The following is a 24,232-nucleotide window of genomic DNA, read 5'->3' on the forward strand; positions in this document are numbered from 1 at the left end:
GTATTTAATCCTGTTTTGCTATGGGGATAATTTATAACTAAAATAAAGGTAGGGCTGATGTCTTAATGGGAGTGGTCATTTAAGAATTGATCCTTCTTTTATTCAAGTCAGTGGAAAAAAGAAACTTCCTGATGCCATATCAAAGAGCACGGTGATGAACAGAGCAGTGATTCAGTCACGGACTCTTGCAGAGATCATGCAGCTTTCGCTTCCTGTCAACAAGTTCCTTTCATTTGGTAGTGCTGAAAAGTTTTGCATAAAAGCAGTTCATTATTGCAAATGAAATTGCACAGAGGTCAATAAAAAGACAGACAAGCCAAGGGGGTTAAGATCACTTTTTGTTTCTCTAGTTGTGCCCCACATACATCACACTACCATACTATGCTCTCCTATCCCCCAGCCTTAATTTAATTATCATGATGGAAGGGAATGGAATTATACTGAAAGTTCAGAAATTCCCCCTTCAGGCAAACTTATTCAAATAACAAGTTGTTCTTTTCACATGTATTAATTTCCAGTCTTAGGAGTGCTCTGTTATTCCGGCAAAATTTCTTTGCTCATAAACAGAAACAAAGCTCCTCCAAACCGAATATATCACAAAAAATAACAGAGCACATTATTACAATGCATCTTACAGATAGCTGGTGAACATTTTTTTCTATTTGAAGCACAACCACGTTCCACAGTACAGCAGTACAGCAATATCCCAGCAAGCACCAAGAAAATTTGTTCCAGCGCTGGGCAACGCAACTGCAATTAACATGGGGCTGTCCCTAAACCAAGGGACACTGTCTCAGGGACACAGGCAGTTGTACTGCTTTTGAGATCCAAGTTATTACCTTCCATAAGGAACTGCATAGTGATGTACGGAGACACCTGCTCACACCTCTGTCTGACTTGGACCTCAGTGCTGTGCTCTACTTCAGGGTGTAGGTGCCCTTAGAAAAGTTTAATGTTTATATTGTACTTCACTATCCAACTGTAAATGCTGATATTATATTGTTTTCCAGGCTCTTTGGGAGCTACTGTGAGTCATTATCTGGGATATTAGTGGAATAACAGATGGATAGGGGAGTTTATTCAAAAGTCTGAAGGAAATTTTATTTAAGCAAGTACAAGCATTTGCAAGCTGATCAAAATGCGTAGATACAAAGTATTGCATAGAGCACAGAAAGTGAAGTCCTAGGCTGACTGAAGTTTGTGACAAAACTCGTAACAATGTCAACAGCAGCACGAGATTTTATATCCTTGGAGCAGTATTCAGTTTGTTACTAAGACCCATGTGTAGGTATCTTTGTGTAAGCATACTGAGTAGGCCCCCGATGCACTCAGAAGATGCAGTCAGTACAGTTAACAGAGCCTAGAGAGAGATTCAGGGTGTGACGAATTGCCTGTGTCCACAGCCTATGTCTACTGACCATAGACATTCAATCCTATAGGACCTTAGAGATCCACCCCTCTGGAATGGCAGCTGAAGGCCAAGCAGAACTGAAGTGGCACTGGACACTGAGCCTGAGGGACCTGAATCCAGACCTAGATATCCACTGAGATAACTGGAGCTTTGACATCTAACTCACACACAGACACCTACATTTAGATGTCTTCAGCTGGAGCTGAATCCCCATCACGATTACCTATGAAAAGCCCACGTCATTGACCTCAATAGGTTTTGGATAAAGTTCTCCAAAATCACAATAAAATCAACTAACAGCCCTCCTCTCATGTTTGTTCTTCTCTGTAACTTGTCCTACCAAAACCACAGCTCAGTACTGCCATGATAGATACAGCCTAAGAACTCCAAGGAACCAGCTGTCTGATGGCTGACACAGTCTCCTTATGCTGTTCTTCTGCTGTAACTCTTATGCACCGGAGAGATGCTATCACCTCCCTCTGATAACTCACAATACCAGCCTCCACCCCCACATGATCAATATTCAAACAAGTGCCTTCATCTTCCTCCCACACTGACCTTCATGCCTGGGAGGAAAATCTGCAGAGCTATTTCATCATCTCCTTTCAATTTCCTTCTCAAGACTCCTCTTTCCTCTAATATCTAAAAAAACCCAATGAACCAGAAGTTGACAGTAGTTAGGCTGCCGATGGGCTCACCCTCGCTCAGTCATATTCTGCCCAGTACACTCTCATGGTTTCCCTGAATTTTGCTGATTGAATCCACCTGTTTTCTCTTGTTCTTCTAGTAAAAGTTGGTTGGGCCAAGACAGTCTCTCTGTTGTGTGACTGTGCATATAGGGATGGCTTCCTGATGTGTGACTGTTTCTCCAGGGCACTAAGATAATACAGGTAAGCAAAGAATCACTGGAAACCATCCAGTTTGGAACCTTGTATCAGAAGGAATCTTGCAGAAGGAAGGCTTGCAGAAAACAACTGACTGCAGAAGTGTTCCAGGCCACCTTGGAGTCCAAGGCTCGATTCACAGTTGTCAGTGAAAATCTAGCTACAAATTACATGATTTTGTTTTTCAAAGAAGCTGCACTTAATACTATCAAAGATTTTCAAGTATCTTCTGCAGCAGAAACCAAGACAACCGCTTCATCTTTTGAAGTCAACATATGACACTTTATGTCATTATTTAAGCCTCAATTAATAATATTTTTCCAGAGGGCTTGTGATTATTGACAGAAATTCAGTACCAACAGCCTTTAACAGACGAAGAACCACCACCAAACACAGCACATCATCCTTCGTTTGTATGGATTTCCGAAACTACAATGGCTTTCAAGGTTTAAAAGTGTAACAAAATGTGACATCTGGCATGTGAGAACAGAGATTCCCATGTGTTCTCCTGACATTGTGAAGGATGATGGCTTCATTACAGAAAACAGCAGCCCCTTAGACAAGTAAGCCTGCAAAACCCAGCGGGTCCAATTAACTTTATATACTATTTTGCACAAGACTGCAAAGTGTTATGATTCTAATTCAGATATCATTAGGCATCCTCTCCTTTTTTAACAGCTTGAGTTTAATTTCTAATTGATTATTCACTGTTTTTCCTTTAAACTTCAAATGCAATATATACTAGAGCTTGCAGAACCTTTCTTCTACAGAAGTTGCTTCCTTTATCAGTTAGTGAAACATCCAACTGTAACAATGTAGATAGCTCAAAAACCTATAGAACCAATTAGGATCAGATCTTCTTCTCATAGAAACATGCCAAATTATAATTATTTTTAAAATTCTAGAAAATGCATTGGTTTTAGAACATCTCAATTCAATTTATTTCTCCCTGGCTGGGCAAAACAAAATGAAATCACCTGTTCTTCAACTCAGGGGCCCAGAGATGATGGAAGAATTTCCATTTCCATAACACTCTTAGCAAGACAAAATATGTTGAAGGCACGATAAGGGCAAGAAAGTGGAAAAGCAGAGCACGTAACTGCATTTTCATGGATAAGGTTCGTTCTCTAAACCCCGAACTGAGATCCATGTTTTTCTTTGAGACACAGTGCATTTTCAAGGAAAAGAAGATCCCGTTGTAGTAGGAGGGAACACTACAGCAGCAGCAGTTGTACGGCTACCTATGGGGAGCTGGACTTGTAACAGAGGAGTGAGGGGGCTGGTAGAAGAGGACAAAAGAACGTCACAACTATGAATGAAAATTTTGAAAAAGTTTGGAGACAGAACTTCCACTGAAGGCAATAGAAAACAGACTTGCACAACTGATGGACAGCCTTACAAGCATTGCTCTTCCTCGTTCAGGACTCCTAGAAGGCAATCTCTCAAATCAAGTTAGTTTTCCTCAGAATTGAATAAAATCCTATAAATATTGCCCAGCGTATTTATGAAGAACCCGTATTTCTCACTGTCATGTGAGAGAAGCAACAATTTAGATTATTCACTGACTTCATTAAAAAGGTTTGTAAAACTACTATAAGAACTATAATCAAGTACAATTATGTATTCAGACAACTTTATTCTCTGAAAGTACACGTACTTTCTGTACCAAATTCCTGGGTCAATATTCTTAATTAGTGTTGTATTTGTTCTTCTCCATGGCAGCCTTTTTACTGTCATTTTTATAAAATGCTTCCACAATGTATACCTTTGATTAAAGATTACACATGATTTAATTTTACTGTAACAAGAAATCGAATTTTCCACTTGTTTCCTCACAATAACAGTATCTGTTTTGTGAAGTGCCTTGCCTCTCTGTAAACTTGTCTCCTGCCTATTTTGCCTCAGCTAATAAAGTAAAATAAAGAGTATTTGTAATGCCTGCGCCACCTACTGCAGCTTGAATTGAAAATCCAGTTTGTTACATCAAACAATAAGATGCTGCAGACCAGCAATCACAATCAGGTTGACTGGGTTCACCATGTTTTTCTCCACAACTCCTTCACTGACCATCTCACTGCGAACAGTATTTCTACTTTAGAGCAATCCACTTTCATATTTGACCTTTGGCCTCTTTCATTATTTACAGGAAGCTTTCTCTTGCCTATACTGCTTACTTTGGTGGTCATCTCAGAGTTGCCATCTAACAGACGGCATGGGTCTTTCTCACAAGCAGTGCTGATACTAGTGAGCCCTCTTCCTCCCTTGGTAAATTGTAGTCACTAAGACAGGACATCCCATGTCCCCACATCAGTGGAAATAGCTGCAGCATCAGTATCTCAGGGTATTATGGGATTCCTGAAGCACCCGAAGCATAACAAAGCATACTGATGCAACTGGATTGCAGATTTCAGATGCTGATTCAAGTTTTTTACACCCCTAATTATTACATATTAACTAGCACTGGAGGGTCCAATGCAGGTCCTTCAGCCAGGGTTTGGGTATTTTCAGTTTAAGTGAAAAGTCTACATGGGAGTTTAGGGCTCAGGAAAACCTGACAGTTAGTACATATAGCAGATGTAGTAGTCTTCCACTCCTGGCAGCTGCTTTGCACTTACAAATATACTCAGGGGGCCTATTATACCAAAGGTCAAAATACATTTTTTGATAGAGTATGCAGGGGGGGGGGAAAGAAGACCACTCTAACTAGACATCCACACTGCCAGTAGACTGTCCTGGCCAAGCTTTAATACACCTTAGGGCCGCGGAAAGAAAAATTGGCACCTACTGACAAATCCCAAGGATGACAAGTGCAGAAATTAAAATCCTAGGTAGGTATCTGCAGAGACAAAAGGAGAGGAGAGAAGCAGCTGTAGGGAGTGCTGGAAGATAAAGTTGGCAGCAAATCAATCTGAAGACAAAGCCAGGCATATCACGATCCCCTCCAAAGGCAGCCCACTCAGGCTCTTTGGACTAGATTAAGTAGAGATGAAGAATTCAAAATGAAGAGAATAAGATGGAGGGGGAAAAAAAAAAATAAGAAGAAAAAGGACAAATTTCACAACAAATTCTGCAGATGGAATGAATTCCTGCAATAAAATAAAATGTGATCCCTAATATATAGTAAACCTAAGTACAACTATGCTAACGAAAATTTAATAAACCTCCGAGAAACATTTGCCATGCCTCACTCCTGACTCTTTTCTGTCTTAGGGTGTGCTCTGGATCAGCAAAACGACATAGTCCAGTCAAAAGCCCATCCTTTCTCTGGAAAACTCTCTTTGTAAGGAAATGTCTCTCACAGCTACACTTCCTTTAAGGAAAGACACTCTCCATGAGCCTCACATTCTACACAGGCCAGTGAATGTGCCTATAGGAGTAGGTTTCCTTCAGGGAGGCTTCATAAAGCAATTAATTACTGGTCTTGGGGAGTGGGGGGTGGGGGCTGTAAAATATCTTTGCTTGGACTTGACCACCAGGAAGTCTAGAAAGAAATTCTCTAAATAGTGCTCTGACACCTGAGGAGGGAGTTCTGCAAGGTAATGATAAGGCAACTTCAGATGGCTTCCAGATGTTCAGCGATGGTCAGACAAGTTCATTTCCTTAGTCAGACAGTCTCTTATCTGGAAAGGGATATAGAAAACTGGCAAGGCTGACACGGAAAGAAAGAATACCTGCCGAGCGTTAGAGTGAACCATACACAGTTGCAGTAAAATGGCAGATTAAGGATGAGATCACCCACCCTGGACAAAGAATTCATGATGTCATCATAAGCCTATAGTTGAGTCTGCATACAGATTCATGGGCAGAAGCTTATCAAGCTACCAGAGAATATACTGCATTACATCGTAGGTGAGCTCAGTGCAGCCCTGACCATCGTGACCTCTTCATTGTTTTTCTCTGAATATGCTCCAGCTTCTTATTTTTAGTTCAGTTTTTTGCAGTGAACGGCCAATTATTGTCTGCAGTGTTCAAATTTCTGTCCTGCCAAGGCTCTATATAATGGCATTATTATTCATAAGTGGTACTGTCATTATTACTACCACTCTAGACATACAAAGATGCCTCTGTACAGCCCTCTTAGGTTATTGAAAATAATTTTTCATCCCCCTAATTTTTAAATGGCTTCAAGCTCTTACCTTTCTATATGCTGTAAGAATATCCATGATAACAGGAGGAGTCTTAATTTTAACATTTCTATGAGTTTTAAGAAGCTTAGAGAACAGGTGACCCTGCACAAGACAGATGAGCAAGTGATTTCATGAGAGACAGAGAGAGGGGACTGGTGTTTAAATAATTCAGATATATAATTCCTCTCGTAACCTTTCCTATCCTTACTTTTCACAAACATCCTGAGGCTGACACCCCACCGGGTATGAAACACTGCTGTAGGGCAAGATGACTATAAGGCACTGTAGAGAACAGAGGCTGGACATCACAGCAGAATACATCTGGAACACAGTCAGGGTCTAAGCCAAAGGAGCTTCTCCTGTAGGTCCAATACCAGTTCATTTGACCAGCCCGCCCTGAAGTTGCTCAGTGACCAAACAGAGAAACCCCACTGCGTGTGACTGGTCTTGTCACTCTAGAGACATCCAGCAAATCTTGCATTGTGAGATTTCTTGCACAAAACCAGTGTCCTGCAGCTCCACGCCAGCCAAGCTGATCACTGCCACTGTGAAATGCAGCTCACAGGACTGTGCCTCAGGTCTGACCTCAAATGCCGGTTTTAATCAGTTAGAGAGGAAAAGAAGTCAGGCCTTTTAATCCCATCTCCCTCATGCTGATCCACTGTCCTTTCCAGAATGCTTCTTACACCTTCAGAAATGCTCCTGGTTTTGGTGAGAGCAGGAAGCAACACCTTCTCAGACCTCCCCTCCACAAGACCAGGAACTCTACATTTAATATGTCTAATACTCTGATATACACAGAGAAAAGGCTGTTACGGAGTGCTAAGTATGATCCTAACATTTCCCCCACCCCACACACTGTTTCTTCTTTGATGATGATAATTTCTCTCGGTGAACTCACATTTCTGCCTATTCCAACTCATCTTCCTTTTCTTCCATCCACCTCCTGAAATTTTCCAGATCATTAAGAAATTTCTCTCCATCTACTCTGAAATATAAAATCCTTTCTGGTTCAATATCGTCTGAGGATTTGATTAACCTGGTGTTTACACTGCCTTCCTTGTCATTCATTATTTGACATATTGAAAAGAACAAGTCCCAAGATGAACTGCTGCATATTTGATACCTCACCCCTTTTAAAACCATCTGCTTAAGAACTGATTGCTGCTTGCCATGGGTCAGCACCGACTTTTTTTGGTTTTAGTATGTATTCTTATTTAGAAAATACTTTGCTAAATTCTCTATAGGAAAAAAAATAATTACCTGATTCCAGGACAAAACAAATGGTAAAAGTGCCACTGAATTCCATGATAGCAGGATTTAGTTCCACAGGACTGAAAGGTATATTATTAAGCAGATATCCACTATACATACATATATATATATATATACGTATATATATATACCAAGTCTACTTTTTACAATTTATCCTGCTGTGGTACCTATATTCGCAATAAAATACACCAGGACACAGGCAGCACACTATGGATGAAATCCCAGTGCTCAAGGTTCTGTGTATCTAGCAAACCTCATGTTTTTGAAGAACTCACTCTGTATCCATCAGCTGTGATCAGTGGTTTAGGTGTTCCACATACCATTTACTTCCTTTCTGCTTAAGAGTTCCCTTAACAATTGTAATTTAAACAAACTGTAAAGTAAAACTTGGACTGACAGGTGAATACTTCCTAATTGTTCCTTTATGAGATTCTGAAAACTGCATTTATGTTTTCCCTAATGGTTGCATTCATTACCAATTCGCTAAACTACCACCACATGTTGCTAGTGTCATTACTGCTGCACCTATTGCGGATGTGCTCAACCCCTAATCAAAAGATACTTTCCCCCTTGGGTTTGGAATTTTCTAAGGAGCGCAAAGAGGAAGGATGAATGCAGCAGCCTGGGTGCTGTGCTGGGATCCAACCTGCTCTTTGTCATACTTTCCTTAGGAAAACTTTGGCAAGTCAGTTTGACACCATGTGACAGCATCTACCTTTAGACAAGAATATTTATATTTCTTAGAGAAGAGCACTGCAGCAATGACTTTATGAAAAGCCCATGAGGCCCATAGATACGTATATAACAGTGGTCACAAACCCCATCAATATATGGATCACAGTACTTAATAAGCAAATAAAAGGAAAGGAAGGACAACATTACACAAAGGAGTGTTTCTAAGAGATCCATTGTTTTACCGTTTCCATCTGTCCAACTGACATCTTTTATCTGGAGACCTGACTGATACACAGTTTAAGAAAGGGCAACCGATAGCTTCATATCTCATTGGAGAAGTCTTGCCAAGACAAACAAGTGAAAGAAAAGGTAAAGATGACTGTGGATAAAGGCACCAGCCCTGTTATTTCCTTGTTAATTTGATTTCATCAGTTTAGTTAAACTCACCACCAGTGACCCCAATGATAATAAAACTATACATGATATAGAAGCACTTTTGATATACTTTTTTCTGTGAACAAGTTTTACGGTTCCCTTGAACTTTCACGGTCCAAGGGATCTTTAGTGCAGAGAAAAACAGACCCCAGACTCAGCAAAATCAAGACACCCCTTTTGTTTTTTAATAGATGTTAAATATTTCAGTTATGAATCTTCCCCTTGGACATCGTAAGAAGGACGGAACAAGGGAACAAGCCAAATTTAATGGGCCCTTAATTGCCAAAACATTTCCACACAGTGCAGATGCTATCCACCGGTGCCAAAATCTGAGTGCAGGGCCACATAACTAACAACAAAGTCAGTTCAGTGAGGGGGGTTCATCTGACCATGTATCCCTGCCATAGCCAATGCAGGGAGAAATGGATTTCTTAAGCTCCAGTGATGCTCTTTAGAGTTGCTTACAGCCAACCTGTCCTATTTTGCTATTTTGACTTGAGCGCGCCAGGGCAAATTTTGATAACCACCGTTTGCACCAATCCCTGAAAGCGGATTCCTTACTTGTACTGCGAATCTACACCAAGAAAACTTAACCATCACCCACTACTCAACTAGTTACTGCCATCTAATAACGTGAAGGCAAAATGCATATAGACACACACACATAATTGCGTTCAAACAGCAAAGTGCTGCTGCAGATGGGACAGCAAAAGCTAGGAAAGCTCCCCATCACAGAAATGCTGCTTGTGCTGACTCTGAAAGAGGGAAGCAGGGGCTGAGCCGGAGGGGACAGCTCTTCTGCTGCACTTAGAGCTTGGAATTAGATTCTCAGGTGCATGGTAATGGCACCATGGGTGAAAGAAGCCTTGGAGATGCTGAACCCACAGCCTGTTTTCTCCTGGGGACACAGCAACCCACACATAAATTGGCAAGAAATTCCTTACACCCTCTTCCCCAACACAAGACAGAAGGAACTCAAGTTGCCCACCAATGCCAGCATCACTTGCCTGTCAGAAAAGCAGTGCCCAGAGGCTCTCATTACAATCACAGCAGCCCTGTGCAGCTGAACAAACTCATTATATTTTGCTCTGCTGACCTCATGAGATAATCCTGTTTTATTGAATTAAGGTATCTTTCTCCATGTAACGTGCAGACTGTGCACAAAACAGAAAGCTCCATCTGTCTTTTCTTCCTTCCAGCTCTTTTTCCTTCCCTCCCTCCCTTCCTCCCACTCAGACCACACAATATTCAACATCACTGCTCCCTTCCAAGCCATTCAGAACCCAAATTTATCTTAAGAGTTGTTTTTGGCTTTTTTCTTCTTTTCCTTCAGTTCACCAAGTTTGACATCTGTGAGCTGAAGCAAAATTTCACGTCATCTCCCTGAAACAAAACAGGGCTGACAGAGAGGCTGGCACGCAATGATTGTCCTTCACAAAAAGTCTGCTCTTTCTGGATGGAAATCAGCATAGCATTTCACTTGGACATAACTGAAATATGTAACCAGTGACTTTTACACTCTTCAGATCAGCTGTGATCCTTCAGGACAGCAGCCCCTGCTTTTCCCACTCCCAAACACTGGCACAGCCACTGAATCACCTACCGCATCACCCTAACTAGTGAATTGCCGTGCTTTCTAGTCCTTCTTGCAGCTTATACTAAAAAATTATGGGAAGCCCGAGTTCAGTTCACAACTCTGCTAGATTTTATCATATACCAGCTTGAAAAAAAGTGCCAGTTCCCTAGATTTGAGCAAAGCGAGTGGGATCTCCCCAAAACACTTCAAACTTACTGATGGAGCAACTAGCCGAAATCCTAGAACTGCTTCCCTTGAAAACTGCAGTAGCAGGAGATACTCTTGGTATATTATTAAGATCACAGCGTTTCATCTTCACAGTGCCCAAATGCCCAGAACATCAGGTTTGTGACTCCTTCACAAGATAACATTACAGCTACATGATTTGCCTCATCCAAGTTGAAAATACATCTGGGGATGAAGCACAAGAAAATGTATGGCCCAATTCTGCCACCATTTCTTTGGTCTTGCTCTGGTAATAATAGTAACAAAGGATGGAGAAATTGTCACCAACCACTTCCATTGCTCTATTTTCCCTAACATAAAAAATATAGCACAAAAACCAAACAGCTTTCAAAGTCTTTTGAGAGGGGATGCAAATACCTTTGTTTTGGAGGGAACACTGGAAATACATGCCCACATTTCAAATATTGTTTAGGAAGCTTCAGCTATCTGTGCAAAAAAGGATAATTTAATCTATTTTAAGATCTTCAGAATTGGTTTAGCAGAGGGAAATCAATATAATAAAGAAATTCAGTCTCTTATGGTGAATTGTCTAAAACAGGAAGTAATTATATCTCAAACGTCAGTATTAGAACCCACCAACAATAATGCATCTAAAATACTATTTAAAGTCTTGAAGACATGGTATACAGTGAAGAGATATACAAAGCTATAATATCCTTAGAAAACATCATGCGGAGGAAAGCAAAAGCCTGGTCTTCAGAAGTGCTCAGGTATTTGGCTTTCGTTAGATTTGTTTCAGTACTTTTTTGAAAAGAGAGAACATCGACACTGACAACTCTAAAGGCTGTAGTATAGTTTACCATTTCCATACTGGTCCAGTGGATTTGAAGTAGGAAGACTGACCCTGCTCCCACGTGGATTTTTGGAGTGTGCAGCAACTTTGCCTTATACAAGCTCCCAGATGAATGAGGAAAGTTCCTTGCAGTTTGGTTTTAAACGAGCTTCACCCGTACACAAACTTAATTTAAACCTCATATTACAAAGATACCTTGACAGCAATGGAAATTTAAGTCATAAAGCAAAATGTTACATGAAAGCTATTAGGCAAATTATTTTAGTATCTTTTCTTTCTGGTCAGTGCCTATAACACAGCTTCTCTCATTGCTTTCAGGGGAGGAAAAAACATCACTACATTCATGGTACCAAAGAAGAGCATTGCTATCCACCTCACTCAACACATGTAATGCCTCACTTTAGATGCAGATGCTTAGACTGGTAATTTTTTTTCCACATCTGTAATCCACAAATTCTTCTACTAAAAAACAACAACCAGGAATTCTTGACTATCATCCAATTTATTTTCACCATCCAGCAACTCAGTACATATCTTCTATTCAAACAGCTTTTGTGTTAGGACTTACCTGCTTTAGTCTCCAATTCTGCTCATGAGCAGCCTTAGCTAGCTGATTAGGCAACACTCGGAAAGAATTTGGCAGTTAATATCATGGGCTGTTGCTGTTCTGCAGCTGCTAACAATGTGTTCCAGCTGCTGGCTGTCTGGCCGTTCAAGCGCATTTGTGATTCTTACAAACCACTTGACGTGGTCATGGAAGAACTTTCCTTGGGGCTAGGACTGGCCTACTAGGCACAATCTCCCAACAGCCAACTCCCGTCCCCATGACTGAGGATAATTAACATCTGGAATAACATATTATAGGCTGAGATGGATTGTCTACCACTGCCAGTTTTTAAGACTTGATAGATGGTTCCGAGCTGAGCTCTAGCCTAGATCCTGAGACATCTTCCTCCACGAAATAGGGTTGACGTACATGTTTACTTGGGGATGCTCAATTCAGGGTGGTCCAGCTGGCAGCCCACAGACCAGATCTCCTATCCATTTCTCAGAAGAGGCAGGGGACGGCTGTTAGATCAACACGGGCCTCTTGCTGCCCCTGAGTATCACCAAGAGCTTAAAGCCCAACTTGTTGTGTGAAAAATAAATGTGAAGCATCTCCCTCATGCATACAGAAGAGCCTGGCACTCCACCAGTGTCACCCACCAAAAGGTTGCCAAAAATCTAGGCTCGTTCTCTGATGAGAACAAGCCATCCTTGCCCATCTAATGCAAAACTAGAACATCATAACTGTCTCCTTTGGCCTGAAGATTTGTCCTTCTCTCTGCAATTATACTCTCTCTCTATAGATAGTCTATGCTCTGCTGCCCCAGGGCCAGCAGCAGTGTATGCTGGTTTCTGCAGCATTAAACAGCATTAAGAGGGACTTGGGACACAGCTGAGACAGTTACCGAACAGTTTACCTGCTTCTTCTAACCTTGTCTGAGGAAGAGCCAGAACAATGAGTGTTGCTAGATCTCTGCCCTCCTTAGAGACCAGAATATAGAGTTTTTGCTTATGTCTTATATTAAATATAAAGAATAACATGGTAGGCAACTCCTTTTCTCCTCTCTGGTTATTTCATGTGTTTAGGGGCATAATATTGTTCATTCCCTCCTTTATTAGAGCTGGAATTTCTTTTCTCCGTTTTTCACCATGACTCATAAAACTAACAAAAGATGCTGCCTCCTTTAATGGGTCCTAGGAGTGTACAGGAGTGAACAGCACATATAGGAGTGAATGAATGATGCTGTTCCCTTTATCCATAGAGTTAAGGAGGAAGTCACTACTGTCAACAACCACAACCCTTTAGCACTTCTTTTTCTTCTTCAAGAGCCTTGCTGCTTGGATTTCTGTAAAACTGTGATAATTGTGAAACTATTTTTAAACTAGTAGAAGACATTATTTTTAAAACTATGGTAAAACTCAATGTAAGGGCAGAAGGGGTCATTGTAACTCTCTATTGCATAATGAATCAAAGAACTTCACTAATAATTTCTGCATCAAACTATGCCAACATCTGTTTGAGCTGTTTAAAAAAAAACAACCTTCAAGACATCTGGTGGCAGATAACTCCCCAGTCTCACACTGCTGCTCAGTAGTAGGCAAGTACACAGCAATTAAATCAACAGGCTTTACCACGCTCATGCTCCCAAACAGCAGAATGAAAACTGTCTGTAATGTTTCGTCTTATACCATTCACTTTGAACAAAGCAATGATTTAATCTCCCAAATATTTTGCAAGGTTTAGGCATCTTTTTAGTCAACTCTTTCCTCTTCTCAATTGGGAGTATTGCAATGCTCTGCATAAAACAACAGTTCATGACTGCTAACGAGCCACAACTATGCTATGATAAACAGAGCTATGTTAAACTTGCATTCTAGATTGTTTGGTACTTAAAAAAGCATATATATGCACACAGAGCTTCAGTTTTGCATGTATGTTGCTGCACAAATCTCTCAGAGGAAACACATTTTCCCCCACATCTCTCTCCATCTGAAAGATTTGTCCTTGTTTCTTCAAAGCTTCTCAGATTTCAGGTCTAAGCCCTGTTGAAGTTAGCAGCAAAGTTCCCCTTGACTTTAAGGGGGCTGGTTTGCTCTGTGTTGTCAGCACTTGAACTCGAGGCCTTTGGAGAGGGAACAAAAGTGTCTTTATTTTGCACAAGAAGTTACTGGGGCATTGTACTGACACTCTAAACAAGTCCAGCCTCTGTCTCAAGGAATTTATGACCCATATTTGAGTTTAATGTGCAGTCCTAAATTTTTCAAGATATTGACTTGGTCTTGTTTGATATTACGTGGATGTGTCTACACAAGTCTTTGTAGGATCTGAGCCCAAACACATACTGCACAGTATGAATTACTGTCCTCTTTCTTCCCATTTTCCCATTTTCATTATGGTTTCAACACAATCTAGATTAAGTTCTTGCATTTTTAGTGACACACTTACTCCTATAACATGGTAGTTATTTTTTAAAAACAGCTAGAAGTCTTTACCCCATCGTCACTGTTGGTTTTACCATTTGGTAAAAATCCCGAATGACAGGAAAATGCCCTTTACTTATAGTGGAGGTTTTACTGTCATGGAGGTCAACCCTGCACTGGTCTGCAAAAGTCTAAAGTCTACAGGATAATGTCCTGCAAGTCACATTAAAAAAAAAAAAAAAAAAAGAGAGAAAGACAAAATCCCAAACCACTAAAACATCCTATAAACATTCTTCTCTATAAGCATCCTGAGTTTCTTTTAAATGTCATTACAAATTCCTTAAATCTCTTTTTTTTAATCAAGCAATAAAAATTCTCTGAGACTCAGGTTTTCTGAGAGCTCAGTGCTGCTGGTGAGATAGTTAGCTTCTAGCCTGCATTTTGAAATAAATCTTGGAGTGCTTCAAAAACAGTAATTTTCATGCTTAATGTACAATGCTACACAAACCATTTAAAGTGCTTGTGTGGGCACTTCTGAAAGGCTCCTTCACTTGGCACTTTCCCGTCTGATTGCAGCAATATGGGCAGGCCACGAGTTTTTGCAGTGGAAAACAGGATAGATGTTATTTTAGATGAAAGCACCAATTGCACACAACTGAAAGGACTGTGGAAGACCTGATTTCTATTTCTGGCCTCATCCCCAGGAGAATTGTTCCTGAATGACACTGGTAACTCACATCAGAGTCCCATGCCTCAGTTTCTCCTCTGTAACAGAGAACATCTTTTGTAAAGCACTCCACAGAAAGCCTTTTATAGAAAATCACTCCATGAAAATTCTCCACCTCTTTTTGAAATTAAAAATCTCTGCCTTTACAATGAAGACTCAGTGATGAACGTGGAGGTCATGATTTTCCCCTTGCTGAACACCAAGGAAGATGTTGCTTTTGTTTCTAATGCAAACTGAATTGGATTTCTAGGCCATGATCCTGCTAGCTGCTCTCATGCATGCTGAAATCTGGGATTCAGGGGGAATCTGAGTGGATGCACTGTCCGAGCATCATCACTTTCAGAATCCCAAACTCTCTACTTACTTTTCTTAGACACAGATCATTTCCCTCTAAAAAGAAAAATGTTCTCAAGACAGTTACAAATAAGATGCAAGGTTTATTTCTGGGGTATTATTTATGAAATAATATCGGTTTCTTGGCTCAGATCTCATGCTGTAGTAAATTGGCATGTATCCATTACAGATCCATTACCATTAAAATGAGTAGCAATTGGGAACCAGATGGCACAATGGTTTAGGGCACTAACTTTCTGCCGCCTATTTGTCTAGACTACTCCATGATGAGAATTGAATAACACCATTTGGCTTTCTCTGAACTGACACTTTCACCAGCTTTTCAAAGATGACCTTCACAAATACACATTTGAAGATACATATATATATATAAAAATCAAGATCCTGTATTTTCAGGGGGTTTGTGACCATGAAAATAACCAAAATTTTGTGCATACACAAAAAATCTACTATAATTTACTAAGAATATATGCCAAAGAAAGGGTTCTAAGTTTATGACTGATAGTATTTGGAATACTCTGTTATTTCATTGTATCTGCTAGGTTCTAAGTTTTTTTTTTTTCCTCTGAAGTTCAACACTTTGTCACTCCATTTAAATAATAAGACAGTGCTCAATTTACATTGTCTCCCTATTTGAGTACAAACAAGTGCTGTTATTTCTCTATGTGCACATTATGGAAACAGTTAACAAAATACTTTCTGAATTCCTGTCCATGTTTAAAAAAACAAAAAAGCAAACAACATTGGAAAGGTTTTAAAAAGAAACCCCCAAAACATTAGATAGAGACCTTTTAAGTAAACCTTACCACGCAAGAAAGTTTTATTTATTTAATTTGTCCAAGAGAAGGGTAAGCTTTTAAAGGACCTCCATACTCTTCTACGCAGGTGTCATTTAGATGGTACAGGACTTTACTGTTTAGCAGAAAATGGTACAATGAGATGGCAGAGACTGGAAACTGAAGATAACGAAATTAATGTGATATATGTGAAGTAGTTGACAATTGAAACATGCTGATCTAAAGGCTTGTGAATTTTCCAGTTTGTAACATCTCAATTTAAAGACTGGATGTCTTTCTAAATTTGTGCTCCAGCTGAACCAGAAGCTTGCTGCAGGGATTATCAGGTAATGCTCTATGGCTTATGTTAAGAAGGGACTCAAATTAGCTGGAACATAACAGCTCCTTCTGTTCTTAAAATCTGTGAATCATCCAAGAACTTTTTCACCAAAGCCACAGCAGATAAGAATGAAGATGAAGTGGGGTGAGGGGTGGGGGGAAGCAGCAAATAATCCCCCTAAATAACCCACATACCTATTTGAGGATTTCAGCAATGTTGACAGTTGAACCGTCAAATCACTTGTACACAGAAAAATTTGCTAAAAAGCTCTAAAGTCAGTACTGTTTCTGATGTCTCCCTCTCAAGCACTGTTTCGTGCAGTGTCAGCCTTTCTCCTGCCTTTTTCACCCACCAACCTCATTTCTCACTATCACATGTCTTTTATCATTTCCCTTACCAATCTGTTCCTTTTCTTTTTTTCTTTTTCACATTATCAGGCCCAGCTACAAGAGACCCTCCTCTCTGGTGTTGCAAGGCAGTTGCGCATCCTTCCCTTGCGCACGCAGCATGGGCAGTCACGAGTTGTGAGTGGAGTCAGCGGGAAAAGACCAAAAGACCCTGGGGGGATGGAGCGACCCAGACCCCCACTGCTAGCACCAACCACCCTGTCACAAGCTGGACCCTACAGTCCAATTAATAAGCATAACAGCGTCTTCGTCAGGAGCAATCCCCTGTGTCAGCACTTTAGCAGTTCTTGCATTTTATAAGCGAATCTGTGTGATAAAACAGTAGGAACGCCGTCAGCGAAGTGGGCAACCAAGGAAAGCATGAGCTTGATATCAATGTGAGAAAAGCTCCTGCAGAAATATGCTGAGAGTGAAACTCTGAAAAGTTTTTTATGAGGCATGAGAGCCCTAACGCTCATTGCCAAAGTAATGAGTCCGGATAAGACTCACTGCAACAAGTTTAGGTTGTTGACAGGCCTGATCGTGTTGGTGCAACTCACCTCGGTGACTTCAGCACACTCATGGAGTGAAAGAGAGAAGGAACAAGCTGCAAGAATGTCTGTGATCTGGTTCGCGTGCAAAGGCTCTTCCCAGACGGGTACACTCGGAGGCAGCTACGCACCCCAACCCACTTGGCTGCCCACAGCTGCGGATTTATTCTTAGTTTCAGGAATGTGAATCCTCATGGACACAGCAATGACTTCATGCCAGCTAGGAGACAGATTTTCTCCTGAAAACACTTCTCTCTGTGGGTGGGTGGGTTTCCTGATGAGGTGGATGAGGGGCGGTCTAGTGACATCTGATTTCTGAACCATGCCCTTCATCCTGGGACAGTCACTTGAGGTACCAAAAAGACTTGCTTGGATTCGACTGGTCTTGCGAGCTCAGTAACTTGTAACTACATGCAGTGCAGGATGTTTCATTAAGAAACTCTACCGTAGGCATTTATGGAAGAACATCATTCCATACTCCTTTCCCAGTAACTACAATTTCTTCAACACACGGTTACATTGTCATGTGAGTGAAGCGAAGATAAAAGCCAAGCTCCTTCTGCTCTGCAACCTTGTAAAGAACAGTGAGAGGGCACATACTGAAGGCTGGGCTGCCTGGACGGATGCTGTACCGATGTGCTGGCGTAGGACCGCGTGTCAGCCCACAGGCCACGACGCAAACCAGTGCGTGTGATGCCACACAACTTGTGGACACACAGTGGCAAGTTAAGGAAGACAAGGTGTTGTGCTGTGTGCCTTTATGATCCTTAATCTCTGTAATCTCAAACCTTTCTATCACCTCCACATGCCAGAGTATGTATTTGCTCCCTGGTTAAGCCAAAACCAGCAGAATAAACTCAGGCAAACACAAGGACCATAAAAAGATCCTGCATTTCTCCCTTCATCAACCAGGAGTGCAAAGCGTGTTTCTTTGACGCATTTGTCCAAACAAATCCAGAACGATGTGCACACATATTCTAGAAAATTTCTTCCAGCTATTTCAACGCACAGGCATCTCTGAGAAATCGTACCCAAAATTATCCTGCTGTTCTCTGGGAAAGAGTTCAGGTCTTAACATAATAAATGTACAAGAACATAATTCAGGCCAGAACATCAAGCTTTCAATTTCTTTCAAAAATTGATGGATTACAGCTTGCTCATTTAGCCTTCAATATTTATTACTATCACTCTGAGTATCCCGAGAGATGCTAACATCCTCCTATCCAATCTCCTTACTTTGGACATAAGTGTCTTAAATATGTGAAAACTTTTGCCCTTTCTACCTAAACACTGCTTAGTCAAGCTATCCAGCTAAGCCATTACTAACATTTCTCTTCTATTTATAGCCTTCCATATTCTTAGGATTTCCTTCAATGTTACAAACTCCAGCTTGTGCCCCATGATGTCTCATTAAAATGACCTTACTGCCTAGATTCTTATGTAGTACACCAGCCATTGCTCAGCTGAAGTCAATGAAGGGACACTGATTTATGAGATCTGTCTGTTCATTACCTTCATTTCTGTTAACTGACCTTTCAAGGAAAACAAGCAGAGGGAAGGGAAAAAACTGACATGGGATTAAGATAAAATATATTATGAACAGGTCTTCTACCTTGCTGAACCCAAATACTTCAGCTGAAAGACAACCCCTAGGGAAATTAGCACACGCCAATAGTCTTCAACCAGTTTCTAAATCAACTGTAATGAAGGATAAATTTCTGTAACAAGCAAGCAAACTTGCACCAATTAATGATGCTATAAACCGAAATCTAATGGATTTAAGAACACATGCAAACCTCTCTTTCAGCTGGATGTTGAAGTTTGGCTGATTTTGTCTATTAGAGGAATCAGTCGAATCTTGCCAAGTAATGTGGCTGAAAACACGTATTGTTTTGTGATGCAAGGCCAGTATAACTTCAAATAGCAATAAAGCTCCATACTATAAGGTATTTGTTGTATGATCTTCAAAGAGCTGAAGCATCCATCGAACGGAAGACAAGAGGCACTCATTCACCCATGAATCTGACAATCTGTAATATTGCTAGTAGACTGTACTTGCCAAGAATGCTAGCAATAATTTAACTGTAAGGAAATGGAAAGTCAGGCACCTTAGGAATGACTTACATAGAAATAAGAATAATGTTCTCTGAGGAAGGATGATAAACTAGATTCTCAGCCTTGTCTGACAGTGTCCATACCATAAGTGAACACATCTAAGCCAAGTAAAGCATTCTACTGCCATGGAAAAATAATTGTTCCAATGCTCCAACGGGTGAGGAGAAAGTCATAATTTGTGGTAGTCCTAGTGAAACAAACAGACCAGTCCACCTATGTAAGGTGCCTCCCATAGTTTCATATATTGTACCTCCATAGTATTCCAGAAAAACAGTGGCAATGGATAATGCAAACAGTAAATTCAGATGGATAAAAACCCGTCTTCCTTGAAGTCAGTGCAAAATTTCACCATTTTCAGAATCAGGATTTCACCCTTGAGTGCTTTTATTTTCAAGTATTCACAGTGAAGAGGTGACTGTTTTTCTGCACTTAGCCCCTCTGTTTGTTGCCTGCTCTTAAAAAAATTCAGATTATCAAATTTTAAGACCTGTATTTAACATTTAGCTACACTGGCTTCTTATTTCAGGAACCCATTAACAAAATTAACTAAAATAATTAACTTTGCTTATTCCATCATTACTGCTGGCTTGGCTCCAGACATTCTTTCTTCCTTCTCCTCCCTCTGTCCATCCTGCACTAGCCTTCGTTCATTGCTCAGTCTGGTCATGGTTAATGCAAGGACTATTTCTTCTTCTTTCCCCTTCACTGCCTCTTTTCAAGACGCATGACTGTTTCTTTTAACCCATGTAGTAACAAGGAGCATTTATTGTTTCGTTCAGGTATGTCACTCAGGAGAAGAGGTTCTGTCCAGAATACTCAATACATGCAAGACCTCCTAAACACACAACAAACTCCTTTGATTTGCCTGCACATGTATCCCTAAATAGGGCAGAAAAAATGTTTTATAGTGCTTACAGGCTTCCAGAGGGGAGCCTGTTAAAATCCAAGGGAATCTGTCACCATAAATGATGGAATCCCACAAGACAAGAGTGTGGATTAGCCTGACAAAACATCTGCCTATGTCAACACAGCAACAAGTGAAACAAAGCTCCACCAGACACTAATCCAGGCAACTTAATGTCTGCACTCCACCACCACCTCCCCACTGACAGCTGGGCAAGCTTGCAAAGCACGTCTGCTTCTCCCTGACTCCGCTGAAAGACTGCAAAGCTCAGTGCAAGTGTGGCTCCCTGACAGCTCTGTCTTAGGACTTCACACCAAAAGCATGTACAGTGCTATAAATGCTTCACTTTCCCTTGCTGCAAATAGATAAAGATTTTATTTCTCCCAAGAAGACAATCTTACTTACTTGGGATAGCGCCTCTGCTGAAAGATGGGCAGAATCTCTGTATCTTGATTTGAATGTAGAAGCAGTAAATCCCGAAATCTTTCTGTCAGGACAAAGAAAAAAAAAAGGGGAACAAACAAACAAACAAACCCAGACTGTGACTCTGCATTATAAGTTCAGGCCACAAGAAAGCAAGCAGTAATATCAGTCAATTCTCTTCTCCAGCAATATTTACCAGAGGGCAAATCTAAGTATATAGGGAATAAAATTTATATATTCATACAAAACTGCTGCTAAGGCTAGAAATCACTCTTTCCTGCAAACTCTTTTAATAATATTTTAAAATGTCATTTCTTTCATTCAATATTGAATTCTAGTAGTGCTTGTAAGTTTCTGAGGTCTGCATTACAGGCCTTCTGGGTATCATACACAGACAGCCATAAACAGTCCCTGCCTTGAAGAGCTTAGTCTAAATAGAAAGAAGACACTAACAATTCACCAGCCACTCAAGGATCACAGTATTCTAAACAAACATAGATTAATTAATTAATCTAAACTAGAAAACAGTATGAGTCCTTGGGTAACTAGTTCACTGGTATTTTCAAGGATGGTTTGAAGACCGGATCGCTTTTTGTTCACTAGTATGTATTTTAAAAAACTGCACTATAGGACCAGCTGCTGTAGGTAAGTTTTTTGTAATTTAGCTTCACCAACCACCAAGTGAAGGGGTGGCTGTGGTTTGTGTAGCTGCCTTTCCCTGATGCCTTTTTCTAGAGGTGGTTAGATGCAATATGTAAGCGGGATCTACAGAAGCTTCTACCAGTGTCAATTTCTCCATTTCTGGAAGATGGGAATCTCCTCAAAATTCACTTGATACCCTGATTCAAGGATAGAAGCAAATTTCCCACCCAGGTCAAATCCCCTTAGCACACCCTGTAGCTCTCCATGGTATGGGACCTGCTCCGTTTCCTTCTTTCCTTCCATCACCTGCAACTTTTATTTAACCAGCCCTCCAGTTTCACAGAAACCTAGGGTACTGGTGATGCCCTCCCACCTTTGCATCTTCTGCTCTTCCTTCAATACCTTATAACTGTGGCTTGAAGTTCTCAGCTACATGTTTTATTCTTCAGCTGCTAAACCATAGTTTGTAGCCTGTGTTGTGTGTAGTAGCTGTATTACGGGTTTCTCTAAACTAGCTACTTCTTCCATATGTTTTTCATTCTGGGAACTGAACATGAGGATTTGTAATCCCTCCTCCCCTTAGATCCCTATGTATCTCAAAAAAAAATCCTCTAACCCCAGGTTTACAGATAAGGAAATCAAGGGAAAGAAAATCATTGGAGAAAAAATATGAATCTCCCAGCTCCAGAAAGGAACCATAGCAGCTTTCTTAGTTCCTACAGGTTAGTACATGATGGCTTTCTTAACGTTCAGTTTTATGTACTATTATGTTGTCGTAACTAAACTTCATTATTTTGGACACAGTTCTGCTACAGAGCCTCTAAAGTGGAAACAAAACCCCAAACCCACACTTCATAAAGTTATAATACTCTGAAGAAAGCATAATAAATTCAGAAGAATAACCCTCTTGTTAAGGACTCCGTTTTAAAGCTCAGTTATCTCAGATGGTCTGATCTAGTCTTTCCTCCACCGATTAAGATGTATTTGCAAACACCTTGGAGAAGATAGCAGGATCTACCAAAGAAACAAGGGCCAATACTTAGTGTCTTCGTTCCTTTATTTCTACACCTCTTCAGATTCAATTTTGAAAGAATAATTTGTACCTCCAAGATTCTTACTGCATCTTCACAATGCAACTTGGCTTTCCCTGTACCTAACTAGGTCACAGGCTGGATGCAGCCAACAACAATAAATGCAATGCTGTAAAAATGGAAGTGAAACTCAGTGAGCACCTTTTGGGAAGGAACAGCCTGCTCATCGTCTTGTCAAAAAGCTTGTCATTACAGCTACTTCTCTTCCTCTTTAGTTTTCAGGAAGATGCAATGATTTATTTATTTTTTCTCAGACCTCCAGTACACAGCAGTACACTGCAGGCGGGCATGCCCTGTCATCCTTAGAGATGATACGCTATGATTTTCAAAAGCCACTGGATAAGTACTGAGAGGCTTCAGGAAGTTTGCACTGGTGCAAAATACCCAACTGTGTATGCTTCAAAGAAAGCACATTAATTTCCACTCCTACGTCAGGAATCTCCCAAGGCAACTCAAGCTGCTGGTGCATTTCTGGGAACCCTTTACAGAAAGGCTCTGTAAGAACAACAGCCTTCATGCATGCATGGTGGAGGAATGAGAGGAAGTTTTCAATGGCAAACACTAATGATAACACTTCCCTCCACGATCTAAGGGTTCTGACCTCCAGAACATGATGCAAGTCACCACGACTAAGGATTTGTCTTTGGAGTGGTCTGATTTACCTAAGTTTGAGGGCCTACAACGAGGTTCAACGGCAATGCAAAGCATGGGGAGACATGCTCTTCTTCAGTTCAATACGGCACAACACCACATAATTACACGTAAGTGAGTGAGGCTGGTTTGGCAGATCTTGCAAAGGGCCTGTGACTCTCTGGGAGAGATAAAACACATCTCGGTGAGGGTGCAGACATGTCCTGCTTCATTGTTCTGCCCAAGATGGATGGCAGGGTGCCATATTCCGTCTGTATCACCTACTCCATGACTCTTTTTCTTGTACTGCTGCCCTCTCCCATTGATCTAGGCCACTTGACTGCACCCCAGGACTCAATTCAACAATCTTGAAAATATTTTGAATAGTAATGTGACAGAGCTGGCCAGTACTGGAGTGAAAGCATCCAAGTTATGGCATCTGAAATTGGCGTAAACAGCTTCTCTACTGGATCTTGTTTTAGTTAAAAGTCAACTTCTATTTTTCTCCCCTATGCTACGGCAAATTTTCCAGGCAGATGTATTTTCTTTTTACCATATGACTTCACTCATTTTTCCATGGCAACACTTACACTATATGGTAGCGTTCCATGTCATCTCAAATGCATCCTACAACTTCCTCCAGCACATGTAGCCTCCTTGTCCTGTAAAATTCTCTTAAGAGAAATGGCACACTGAACAGAAGCCTTTAGGATTAATTTGTCCCATAGGACCATTATGTACATGCTTCACCCTTCAGTTCTATGATATTCTCATATTAAATATATGAGTGCACAGTACAAAAGTCACGCTGGTGCAAATGGCACTATTGCCTTTAAGGACTGTCCAGCAAAGTGATGAGAAAGGTGATGAGAGCTTTGGCAGCTACTGACAGAACACAGGTACT

The 24,232-nt window shown here is 40.7% G+C and overlaps 1 protein-coding gene across 2 annotated transcripts in view; it reads right to left on the reverse strand.

Moving 5' to 3' along the window:
* NOX4 (NADPH oxidase 4) overlaps window positions 1–24,232 on the reverse strand; it is a 185,842-nt gene that overhangs the window by 21,638 nt on the left and 139,972 nt on the right. For both annotated transcript variants that reach the window (XM_080375146.1, XM_080375147.1), the window contains one exon: window positions 20,948–21,029. In XM_080375146.1, the coding sequence (XP_080231272.1) occupies window positions 20,948–21,029 (82 nt within the window). The remainder of the gene's footprint in view (window positions 1–20,947; window positions 21,030–24,232) is intronic.

The sequence above is a fragment of the Falco punctatus genome, assembly GCF_963210335.1.
Source record: "Falco punctatus genome assembly, chromosome: 2".
NCBI lineage: Eukaryota > Metazoa > Chordata > Aves > Falconiformes > Falconidae > Falco > Falco punctatus.